This window comes from Didymosphaeria variabile, assembly GCF_027946475.1.
Source record: "Didymosphaeria variabile strain IMI 356815 chromosome Unknown scaffold_3, whole genome shotgun sequence".
Classification (NCBI taxonomy): Eukaryota; Fungi; Ascomycota; class Dothideomycetes; order Pleosporales; family Didymosphaeriaceae; genus Didymosphaeria; species Didymosphaeria variabile.
In genome coordinates, this window is record NW_026611622.1 from 3,945,086 (window position 1) to 3,957,612 (window position 12,527).

General features: G+C 53.5%; 3 protein-coding genes across 3 annotated transcripts; all 3 read left to right on the forward strand.

The window, feature by feature from the left end:
* Positions 1-3,870: 3,870 nt before the first annotated feature.
* On the forward strand, positions 3,871-5,661 carry N0V89_004632 (uncharacterized protein; the record flags this gene model as incomplete). Its single annotated transcript, XM_056213415.1, has 1 exon — positions 3,871-5,661. The coding sequence occupies one exon, from the start codon at positions 3,871-3,873 to the stop codon at positions 5,659-5,661; it is 1,791 nt and encodes a 596-aa protein (XP_056073723.1).
* A 1,267-nt stretch (positions 5,662-6,928) lies between these two features.
* Positions 6,929-9,609, forward strand: TKL1 (Transketolase; the record flags this gene model as incomplete). The annotated part of the gene is made up of 7 exons (XM_056213416.1): positions 6,929-6,982; positions 7,128-7,176; positions 7,230-7,323; positions 7,591-7,675; positions 7,736-8,030; positions 8,083-9,443; positions 9,493-9,609. The coding sequence occupies 7 exons, from the start codon at positions 6,929-6,931 to the stop codon at positions 9,607-9,609; spliced, it is 2,055 nt and encodes a 684-aa protein (XP_056073724.1).
* Positions 9,610-10,272: 663 nt separating this feature from the next.
* On the forward strand, positions 10,273-11,249 carry N0V89_004634 (uncharacterized protein; the record flags this gene model as incomplete). The annotated part of the gene is made up of 2 exons (XM_056213417.1): positions 10,273-10,836; positions 11,037-11,249. The coding sequence occupies 2 exons, from the start codon at positions 10,273-10,275 to the stop codon at positions 11,247-11,249; spliced, it is 777 nt and encodes a 258-aa protein (XP_056073725.1).
* Between the last annotated feature and the right edge of the window lie 1,278 nt (positions 11,250-12,527).

A 12,527-nucleotide genomic window follows, 5' to 3' on the forward strand; every position in this document is an offset into this window, starting at 1 on the left:
CGGAAGGTGCAGTGCGGTTTCCTGCTTCAGGAAGGAGCGACGCGCGCAGCAGCAGCGGAAGGTGAAGGTGTCAATGGCAGACAGATGGTACTTACGTATTATTACAAAGACGCAGGCTCAAAATCGCTTTCGCTGCTGGCGTTTGGGTGGCGCGCGGGCGATGGATGGCTGGATGATGGAGAGGGTGCGATGGGGTCGGTTCGCTCGGGGCGGAGGTGCAGCGAGGTGCGCGGTGGTTGGAGAGGCTGTCGTGGGCTGCGCCGGGGGCCGTTCAGGTGTCGCAACGAAAGACAGACGCAGCTTCGGTGAGAGTGGCACGGCAGCACTTGACAGGAGATGCCGACAGCACGACGAGAGTGCGGATAAGAAGAAGGTCTGGGAGCGCGAGGCTTTTGGGTGGTGTTGCCGAGAAAGGGGAGAGATCCAGGAGCGGCCTAGTTTCAAAGCACAGGCCTTTGGAGCGTTCGCTCGCTGCAGTCCGCCTCCGCCTTTGAATGGCCGCACACAGCACCCAGGCCTGCGCTCGGCCTGCTGCAGACGTTCCTGCTGATTGATTGATTTCTAAGGTTGCCGTCAACCGTCGACTGCCACTCCCACTGCTATGCTGCTGTGCATACTGCACCGCTGCGGCCGGCATCGAGGTCTGACTGCGTCCGCGGCGAGCCAACCCAAATCAACTCGCCACCGCCATAGCCAGAGCGATCAAGAAGCGGGCCAGGACCAGGACGGTCCCCCAAGCACCTGTTGCACACCTGTTCCACTGTTTGGCGCGTCTGACTAGCAGCTCTTCTAGAAGCTTTGTCGAAAAAGGGGCGCGACAAATAAAGGCTCCGCGACGGGGCCAGCCTGCGAGCGCAACACCCCGGCAAATCTCAAACGCTGCTTCGTCTTCGATCATCATCTTGTCTTGTATCGCTTCGTGTGTTGCGCCGTCTGCTATTCAGTCGAACCGGCCAAAGAACAGCGCCTTCCGCCCGTCGACCCGCCTTGCAAGGTTTCACTGCGTCGCTCGCTGCCCGTCCTGACCATGACCCGCGTCAGTTGCTCCGTACCCTGTCTTGGCCGGTCGCTCACGCCAGCTGGCCGTGGCCTAGCGCTCTCGACGCAAACTGTAGTCGCAGCTCTAACCACGGCGCCTTCATCTCCTTGATTCATGGTGCTCATTTCAGCCAATCAGCGCCGCTCGACAATCCTGGATCCTGGCGCCTGCTCGCCTTGTTCGTCTTTTCCTCCTCATGCCCCTGATTGCGCGTTCAGCAGCGCACAATTGTCCTTCCTTGCTGCGGCATCTGTTTCCATGCACTCGTGGTCATCCAGGATGGCACTTGTATGGGTCCGTCAGCAAAGACATCATCAGCACGCAGCAGTTGTCACACCACCTGCTACACTCGACAACGTTTCATATGCCATCCTTAGTCAAGCTCAGGTGTTGCATCACCCTCGGAGCACCCAGGACCTGCTGACAGCGTGACTCTATCCTAAGTCTTTGGCGACCGCGTTTACAGTGTGCATCCAACCTTAAACGCAATGAACAATGAACACGCGATCTTTGTCATGCAGATGAACAAAGTATGGATGCGATACTAGTCCCTCGAATGCTTACAATCTTGCAACGCCATCAGACGAGCTCATCGATTGAAGGGCACACATCCTCGTCGACTCACGCCGTCTCGCACTTCCGTCACTTGGAAACGTTTCAGCATCTACGTGAGCAGCAACCACTACATTGTCAAGAGCCTGGTCGAGCACGTGCTTATTATAATATGATAATGATGCAATGTCCTATTACTATGGTAGATGGAGATTTGGGGGAGTGTGGGCCTGACTTACAGACTCTACCATCCCATGTTGCTCTGGTTTGCCTGCCCAAAGAACATTAGGATCCTGCTCTAGTATTGAAGCAAGTCGGATAGTGAACACCACGAGGTTTTGGCGAATCATGTGTCGGCGGAGCATCCTCGCTATCAAGTTTCAGTGCTCACATCAGTCGCTTGTCTGGAAGTGTCTACCGATGCACCACTTGCTACGACATTGGAAAACAGCCATCGTATCTGAGACTTGATGCCAAAGGCGTCCAAGCTATCTTTGATGTCTCGACCCCGGATGAATGCTACTTGCCAGTGCAGACCAAAGTCTTGGACGTCTGTGGCATCCTCCGACACTGACAATGCAAACCAATCACTCGAGGTGAAACATGCAGCCTGTAAGCTATCAATAAGTCGTTCGTTTCAAAGTCGAAGATGCGGCGTGGCTGTGGCTGCACTGGGTAAACTTCTGGGGGCCTATACTCACCTGACATTGCCTTTGCTGGCAATTCAGAGCATCCTCACCGAAGCACGCATGTAGTATCTTGAACCCCCGGACACCCTTCAATGTCTGTGTCAACAGGGCAATATCGAGATGCAGATAAGAAAAATGTGATCAAGGCTTTATCGATTTCAACCCCAATCATGCGCCCTTGTGCAATATCTGAGGCTGAGTGCAGCTTCCGTCCTGCCGGATGGCCATGAGCCCCAAACTCGACACTCCGCCGCCTTACTGTGCGCGGGAGCGGATCGTGCCGGAGCGAAGCTAAACCTACTGCACGATGAAAGACTGCGAACGGCAGGCAAAGTCGATAACATCATCAGTATCGGTGACTTCACGTGCTGCGTGTTCATGTACATGCAGCGAAATGCTAGACGGTAAAACAACCGAAAACAATGGTTACCAGAAGAGAATCAAAATGGCCTAGAAGCGACACATACGTACGCCAAGCTCTATTTTCGTCACTAGAAGAGACAATTAGCCATACACTGCGTTTCTTCGTGCTAATTTGGTGGGCAAGCGCTTAGGCTAAGGCCCAATGTGGGAAGGCGCGATCTCGAAGCGCCAGCAACCCGAAGTCGTGTATCCTAACCACACTCTCTACAGATCCTGCGTGCATCTTCTGGTAATATGTCCCGGGCGCTAGAGATGTTTGCACCAATCCTTTTGAGAAGCTCTGCGAACCGACGCCTCGGCGGCTGCCCATGCATACGTCAGACGCAGCGCTTCGGAGGGGTGTTCCTACATATTATCAACATACGATCCACTGGCGAGTTCCCTCTCGATGCATCAAAACATATCGCATGAGACGAGTGTTGTGTGACGAATTTCCTTCCGTCTCTCCTTCAATTTCCTTGTCCCGACGCTGCTGGTTCAGCGCCGTTTCTCAAATGTTACTTTTCTAGATTCCTTTAGGTCTGTCAACGCTCTCCGCCCCACAATGCAGAATGCCGCTTACTTCTTCATAGCTTCTGTACAACTATGTTTCTCAGCCACTCTAGCTGGCTATGCATTATATTGCCTACCCTAATAGCAGCCACGCCTCAGAAGACGGTACCGGCACGACCCAAGCGTTCACTACCCCCAAAGCTTCAACAGGTACCTGCATGTGCACAGCCATGCCTGCAGACGTCGCTATCCGAAAAGTTTCCTTTTGCATGTACTACCCCAGTGGAGCTCAGTTGCCTATGTTCTCGATATAGTTTCAATGGCCAGACGCTGGGCGAAGTGGCTGTTGGATGCATATATGCGTCTTGTTCCACGTACCATGGCACGACTTCAGCATACAACATTTGCTTGGGACAGAGATATGCTGTTGCACCGACGTTGACAGCTATCACTGTAGTAGTAAGAACCTCATCGACGTCAGCGAGCATGACCTCTTCCCGTCCGGTCGCTATCACAACCTCTCATACAACACCGACAACTTCATCGACGCCTTCCACGCGGACCTACGTTACAGAGACGGTCATTGCAGACTCTGTCTCCTTGGTTCCGTCAGCAACCTCGACAAAATCACCGGAGACGACAACACCGCTTGCTGCTTCAACCCCTCCCAAAACAATGACGCCCGCTCAAATAGCTGGACTAGCTGTCGCAGTCGGAGCGGCCTTTGTCATCGCTATTGGTCTCATGGGCCTTACAGTATTTCTGAGAAGACGAAGAGAGCGAAAGAATGGTATCCCCATCGACGAGAAGGCGGGACTATCACCAGGGCCAAGTACCTACTCGCTACCTTTCGCGCCAGAGTCCCCTGTGCCAGATCCGCCTAATCGGTTCCTACTAGCTCCTCCTCCGGCGCAAAAGAGGTCTGACCGAAGCTTGAGAGTTCAGTACGTAGCAGATGCAGTGCCGAAGCCATTGAAGCTCAACGCGACTCGCAATCTCACCGCATCTTCGGAGCTGTTGCCTGCACCGTCCCACACCGACCTGAACACAATACATCCTCTTCTACGTCCTGGTCGTTTTACCCCAGACAATACGTCCAGCTCTTCCATCCCACTTGAACAAATCGGCCTTGCAATTACCGTCGAGCCACCTCGGCCGGCAGCAAGTCAAAATGAGCAAAAGATGCAAGTCCCGGTAGAGGAGATTGCACAACAACGGCCGACTATCTCTCGACGCAATGCCGACATTTCACAGCGACCGGATAGTGTTATGACCCAGACGACCTTGTTCGAAGAGGACGATATCCGGAGGGAGTCTAAATTGCTGCCTGCATTACCTCAAGTTCCTATTCCTCCGATACGTACGTTTCAGCCTTCGCGACCTTTGCCTTCTACGAGCCCTATTCAAGCTGCGATGGAGAGCACAGTGACCAGGCGGGTACCGCAACAATCCGAGCTTTTCTTAGACATTCCGCTCCGATACTCAAGGTCGCAACCACCAAAGGTTGAAACATCGGAGACGCTACCTCGTGGCAAGCGAGTGTCGGCTTCTGCCACTAAGAAAAAGCTGGCTTCCAGAGCTCGGACATCAGAACACAACCCCAAGTCTGCTGACTCGGAACTCAGTCATGGTGGGGACATACCGGACTACTACTTCACCGCTTATCAGCAGCCCAAGACGATACACTCAGTATCGCCTGGCAACCCAGGCAGGCGTTTTCGATCGAAGGCAGACCAGACATACGGTAACGGCAAACCGAAGCGCACCTCCAGCAACGTGTCACGAGCGACCTCAAGAGCTTCGACAAATATTCGCGACTCCTGGTCATCACAAACGTCTTTTGAGACGGTTGAACCCGATGATCCTACGCCAGAAGATGGTGAGACCGACAAGCAACTCCAAGACGGCAAGCTCTCGCCCGTAGCGGAATCTCCCATTCACAAGCTGCGTTACCCAAAAGTACCACGAACCACGAACCAGCTCGTCCCACGTAGCCCCAAAAGTCCACTAAGCCAAGCTGGTCAAGATAGTCCCCTTTGGCAATCGCAACCATCTTCACTGCTTGTGAAACGGAAAGGCGAGCAAGGCGCTCTCAAACTCGGCAGCCCGTTCAGATCAGGCTCACCCGACGCGCGGACAACGAGTGAGATACGCAGGTACCGGCAACACCTTCGTAGCAGCAGTGTCGAAACCTTCAGTCCCGCGCGGAACAGCGAGCGTTCCACTCGTACTCAAAGCAGCCTCTGGCCAAAGAGCCCTGCTATGTTTGAGCCAGAAGTTGTGCGACCACTTACGATTCGCAAGACACAGCTGCTACAAACACCAACTCAGGATATGGAGGCGTTGAAGAGCCCGGTTTGGGTGCCGAGATTGACACCTACGAGGCAAGGAAACGATCTTTTCATCAATGTTACCTACTCGAAGCCGGGCCAGCCCAGTAGTGGCACCTCTTCTTACGTTCCCTAACTTTTAACCTTTTCCCTTCTCTTCTTATACTTTCTCTACTACTTTGTAATATCGGCAAAGCGTTGACGCTGCCTCATCCTGTCATCACCACGATGTTTCCTATTAAGATCAGGGATCTATGTCAAAACTTGACGACTCCATCTCTTTGTTATACTGTGTATAGTACGATACCCATACGCGCTCATTAAAGATATTTCTCGGCATCAAAATGGCGTTCAGGCTGGCTGCTGGAGGAGGAAATGTATCATAGTAGAAGCGACCTAGGTATATATGAGAAATTGTGCATCGCTAGACAAATGATAGGTATTTCTCGCATCGTGAGCTGTGTTAATTTCTCCGCCGGCCGGAATTTCTTTAGCCCAAAGCCACGATTCTCGAGCGACCAAGGAGTGATCTGAAAGACCTTCCAGGAGGCTGCAGCACGTGGTGTAATTAACCGCCGGTGCTGGTCCTTTACCCGTTGGTCTGGACGTTGGGGACTTGCGAGCATCGGAGATATTTTCCACCCGCGGAAATCGCAGTTCCTACCACAGAGCCTCATGTTCTGGAGGGCATCTAGGTATCTACAACTGTCCAAAAGACAAAATTAGCTCATCGCTGCGCCATTCACGGATTACCTATCCGGGGTGAGGTTTGTTTGTACATGAGGGATGCCTCGCATCGAGGCTCGCTCGCAGCCAGCTGTCAGGCGTTCGCTGGACAGAAAACGAGCCTTATTGCCTTCATACTTGTCTGTTGTCACGAGTAGACATAGAAGAGTTTTTGAAATTACTGTATTTGCACGATAGTCGTGCCGACGGCGTGGGTGCACAGGGTTCCCGTATGTAAAGGGTGTTACATATCCCGCCGGAGATTGAACCGAAGCAGACATGGTCGGCTCGGCTTTTGACAACACAATGATGCAAACAATGGGCTCTGCTCATTCCACGGTGGAGGAATGAACAGGCAGAGCGAATGTTCGCTTTGGGAAAGAGTAGCAGCGTTTATCAGTGAAAGCTTTGAGTCAGAAGATGAGGTTCAGTCAGCTAGTACAGAGCTTTGTCATTGCATAATCACTTCTGTATGAGAATCTGCAGGCCAGTTGCGGCGAGGGTGCTCCTCGGGCTTTGCGCGGCCGGCGTGGGCTTTGGTGGGGCTGCCAATTGCTCTCATCGACACTGATTAATCCGCACTAACCAACAGAGACCCCCATCTACCTGCATACAAAACTTGTAACCCTCCCAACACTTCTTCTTTCCTCTCCCTTCCTCTCGTCACATTGCCCATCATGACTTACAGCAAGACTGATGAGCTCGCAATCAACACCATCCGAACCCTCGCGGTACGTTCTCGCCCTTACGTTCCTACCCCGCCATGACGGCAAGCTTGCCCCGCTATCGCGGTTTTCTCTCAACGCGTCTACGGCTGGATTTCAATCATTGTGCACGCTCTGCAGCAATAATCACTGACGAGATTCGTTTCTCCAGGTCGATGCTACGCTCGCGGCGAACTCCGGCCACCCGGGTGCGCCCATGGGCAAGTTTTGCCCGGCTACGAAGTCGATATGCCTTTCTGACTTAACTGTCTAGGGATGGCCCCGGTTGCCCATGTCCTGTTCAACAAGTTCATGACTTTCAACCCGAAGAACCCCGACTGGGTCAACCGCGATCGTTTTGTCCTCTCGTACGTTCTCTCCGTTTCCTACAGCTCCGCGATAGTCACATACGGCGCATTTCTCCGAACAATGCGCCGGGAGACGGCATGTCAAACAGCTATCTCCGCGGGACAACGGTGTTCAACAGGACTTGCTTTTGCCGTCTCGGATTGATCCTGCATCATGCTAGAATCTGGACGAAGAAAGCAACATTTCCGCGAAGCTCCGCTGTTTTGCAAGATCTGCTTGGATTTTTGCGGGGCATGATGCAATGAATTCACTGACGCCGAGTTTAGCAACGGTCACGGATGCATGCTCCAATATGCTCTCCTCCACCTTTTCGGCTACAAGTTGACCATCGACGACTTGAAGAACTTCCGTGTAGGTCACCCAGCGTACTTTAAGTGTGTCTATGATGCAGGTATTGATTCATGACAATAGCAAGTCGACAGCATTACCCCCGGCCACCCCGAAGCTCACGACACTCCTGGTATTGAGGTCACCACTGGTCCTCTCGGCCAGGGTTTCGCCAATGCCGTCGGTCTCGCTATTGCGCAGGCGCATACCGCGGCCGTCTACAACAAGCCCGGCTACGAGCTCATCAACAACCACACATTCATGTTTTTCGGTGATGGCTGCGCCATGGAGGGAATTGCCAGCGAAGCTGCCTCTACTGCAGGTCACTTGCAGTTGGGCAACTTGATTGCCATCTACGACGACAACCACATTTCCATCGGTACGTTTTTCGACGGTTTGATATGGTTGAGACGCTGATCATGAGTTTGCAGATGGTGACACCAAGTGCGCATTCACCGAGGACGTTCTGAAGCGATTCGAGTCCTATGGATGGCACACTTTGCACGTCGAGAACGGCGACAGCGACCTCGAAGGCATTGAGAAGGCTATTGCCGAGGCCAAGAAGGTCACGGACAAGCCCTCAGTCATCAAGCTTACCACCACCATTGGTTTTGGTTCCAAGCTCCAGGGTACTGGTGGCGTTCACGGCAATCCCTTGAAGGCCGATGATGCCAAGCAGGTCAAGGAGAAGTTTGGCTTCGACCCCGAGAAGACCTTCCAGGTCCCCCAGGAGGTCTACGACCAGTACCACAAGCACGCTGCTGAGGGTGCGGCTGCTGAGGAGGAGTGGAACAAACTCTTCGAGAAGTACGGCAAGGAGCACAAGGACCTCCACGCCGACCTTGCTCGCCGATTGACTCGCGAACTGCCAGAGGGTTGGGTTAGCAAGCTCCCCACATACAAGCCTTCGGATCCTGCCATTGCGTCCCGAAAGCTTTCCGAGAGCGTCTTAGAGGCCATTCACGACGTCATCCCTGAACTCATTTCTGGTTCCGCAGATTTGACTGGTTCCAACAACACCCGCTGGAAGAACGCCGTTGACTTCCAGCCCCCGAGCCTTGGTATCGGCGAGTGGTCTGGTCGCTACATGCGATATGGTGTCCGTGAGCACGCCATGGCCGCCATCATGAACGGCATGTCTGCCTACGGCACCATCATCCCCGCCGGTGGTACTTTCCTCAACTTCGTCTCATACGCTGCCGGTGCCGTCCGTCTCTCCTCGCTTTCACACCAGCGTGTCATCTACGTTGCTACCCACGACTCTATCGGTCTTGGAGAGGATGGTCCCACCCACCAGCCTATCGAAACGCTTGCCCACTTCCGTGCTCTGCCCAACATGATGGTGTGGCGCCCCGCCGATGGTAACGAGACCTCGGCTGCCTACTACATGGCTCTCACCTCCAAGGAGACTCCGTCCATCCTTGCCCTTACCCGTCAAAACCTGCCTCAGCTTGAGGGCTCAACCATCGAGAAGGCCATCAAGGGTGGTTACGTTGCTGTTGAGAACGAGAAGGCTGACGTCACCCTCGTCTCCACTGGTTCGGAAGTCTCGCTTTGCTTGGAGGCTGTCAAGACCCTCAAGGACCAGGGTCTTACCGCACGTGTCGTGTCCCTACCTTGTTTCGAGGTTTTCGACGCCCAGTCCAAGGATTACCGCCTATCTATAATCCCCGACGGTATCCCCACCCTCAGCGTGGAGGTCATGTCCACTATGGGTTGGGAGAAGTACTCTCACGAGCAGTTCGGCCTTAACAGGTTCGGTGCTTCCGGTCCTTATAAGGAGGTTTACAAGGTATGTTTGCCCTTTCGTCTACCAAAATCACGGACTGACAAGATTACAGAAATTCGAGTTCACTCCTGAGGGCATTGCCAAGCGTGCTAAGCTCACCGTCGAGTTCTACAAGGACGTCAAGCCCCTCCGCTCGCCTCTCAACCGTGCTTTCACTCAGCTTATCTAAGGCCTTGAGGACCGCTAAGATACGGTTGCGGGTAGGATGGTAATTGTTACGATTTGCTATGACTGAATGGTAGATAGGATGAGCGCATTTTGCTGGCTCGCTATAGGCGCTAGGGAAAATGAAATAGGTGTATAGAATTGATATCTTTGTTTGATCCAATGTCAACTTAACAGACGATTCGGAAGTCCAGCGGTGCTTCGTGTGTGGCAGAAAACGCTGACGTCAAGTTTTCTTGTTACCGCAACATATCAAATAGGAAGTGAACAAGTAAAATCTGCTACACTGCGCTGTACTTAACTTAATCGTGGACAGGATTAATGATAATCTCTGGCTAGAGCTATGTTTAAGTCGAATTAAATCTCCTATATAGTATTCGACTTGGGTGTCCAGGCATGGGATTCGGGTGATGGTCACCTCCGAATCCCTGCTATCAATGCAGGGCGCAAAGCGTGGACAGGAATTCGCTGCTACCCTAATGGCGAGGAGGCAGTGGGCCATCCTATATAAGATTCAGAGTTCTGCTAGGAAAATGTGTCGTGGGAAGTAGAAAGGGTCCTGCAAGATACTCACTGCCTTCCTTCATTCTCCTTTAACCTACTTGCTTGACTTCCAAGAACCAGGCGAAACGCTCCCCGGAAAGTTAGATCTAAAGCCTCTTGCAAGATGCCCAAAATCCTCGCCGTCTTCGGTGCCACGGGCCAACAAGGCTCCTCCGTCATCCACCACGTCCTGCAAAACCCCAGTCTTAGAACCCAGTACACCATCCGCGCCCTCACCCGCGATGTCGATTCGCCCTCCGCACGGAATCTCCAAGAAAGGGACATCGAAGTCCTGCCTGCCGACATACTCGACCGCGCCTCCCTGGATCTTGCTCTCCAAGGCGTCCACACCGTCTTCGCCATGACACCCCCCTACACCTCCGCCAGCGCACTCCCCAGCTCCTCAGCCCTCACGTTCGAATTCGAAAACGGAAAGCGCATAGCCGACGCCGCGCTCGCCGCAGGCGTAGCGTTCTTCATCTTCAGCACTCTGCCCTCCGTGAGCGAGATTTCGCACGGGAAGTACACTTCCGTCGCGCCCTTCGACGGCAAAGCAAAAGCCGAGGCGTATATCCGGGGGCTTGCAGCGTCTGGGATGGACAGCGCGTTTATATGTCCTGGGTCGTTCATGGAGAACTTTACGGCGCAGAGGTGGAGCGCGCCGAGGAAAGGGGTGGATGGGGTGTGGGTACTTGAACGGCCTAATGGGGCGGGGTTCAGGATTCCGCTGGTCGCTGCGAGGGAGGATGTGGGGAGGTTTGTTGGTGCTGTTTTGCGGGATGGAGAGAAGTTTAAGGGGAGGAGGGTGTGTGCGGCGGAGGGGAGGTATACTTGGGAGGAGGTAGCGATGTGTTTGGGGAGGAGTGCCGGGAAGGAAGTTATGTTCAGGCAGTGTTCTTGGGAGGAGTGGAGGAGATGGCGCCGTTTGAGGGGTTGAAGGATTTCTTGGAGGAGGTGTATCGGTATGCGGAGGAATTTGGGGGTATTTTGGGAGGGGAGGAGGAGAATGTGAGATGGGCGGTGGAGAGTGTGGGCGGAAGGAGTGAGTTGACGTCTTTGGAGAAGTTCTTGGAGAAGTATCCCTATGAGTTGGGTGATTGAGTGTAAAGAGCCGAGGAGTGGGTGTGAGACGCAGCGAGAAAGTAGGTCAATAGCAATGGAGATGCTTATTGTGAAGGGTTGCATGGGCGGAGATAGTGCACGAAAGTGGCGCATAGGGTCGACTTCTTGATTGAGGAGAATTTGTGCTTTGTTTGTTACTTCCCGATGGTCTGTACGTGTATCTGATCTTAGCTGCCCAAGGCCGCTCTGCGTTCGTCACATGTTGGTACTCAGCCATGCATTCTTGTTGAGGCGATCAAACGATGAGATGGCGGTCGAGGTACGGAAGAGGAGTGCTCCTTGATGTTTTGGTCGATAGAATCTCCTACCATGGCAGACAGAGGCCAAGTTACACCTGGTACAGGGCAAGATGGATCGTCACTAGGGCGTTGTAACATTGGCCGTGTGAAAGACATGGCTCGGAGCAAACGGGATCAGTAGTCAACGTATGCTACAAACACAATGCAACACCATGGAACCACAACGGTGCCACACCGTCGCCGAGGCGGCCTGGATCTAGCGACAGGGCCGCTACCCGCTCCGCTCCGCTTCATGGGTACCAACCTGTAATTGTACCTATGACGTGCCGCCATCCGAGGCTTATTTTAGGCGGCAATGGTTGGTGGGCGTTTTGTGGATTGACAGGCCCACTTTGCGGATCTCCCATTGCAGATGCGGCGTTCCTGGAGTGACATGCAGGAAAAGACGGCACTTGATAAACGTACATAATTGCAATACTCAACAAACAGAAATACCTCACCGCAGTTGGGTGTGCCATGAGAGCTGTGTCGATCCTGGAAGGTTCGAAGAAGGATCGGGCAGGTAAGATGCAATTACCATGAGACAAGGCTGAGCATCAATTCGATCTTCGATGTGCTAGGCATGCGTAAGCCAATGAAAGGAGTGGCTCTGATGCTCTGTCTCGTAACATGATGCAACAACAAAGCCACACAGACTGGATGAAGGCAATGCGAGCGCTGGGAGGTGCTTTGGGCCGCAGCTTCTCGCTTCTGCACACACGACGAGCTCCCTTCTAGATGCGGGATTTTTAGATGCTACGGACCACGGACCGGTCGAGGGGAACGGAAAAGAAGGGTGAGATTGCTGGGAAAGGAGGTGATTGTACTGCCAGGAGATGGATCTTGATGTGTCTGTGGATGGGGCCAACCGTGGCCTGGGATCGTGCTGTGACCCTCGCTTTTGGCGCCGCGAATTAGATATACCGTTTCAGGATAATCAGAGCGTCGCCGCCTTGCGCCAGAGGCTTCAGCTTGCTAA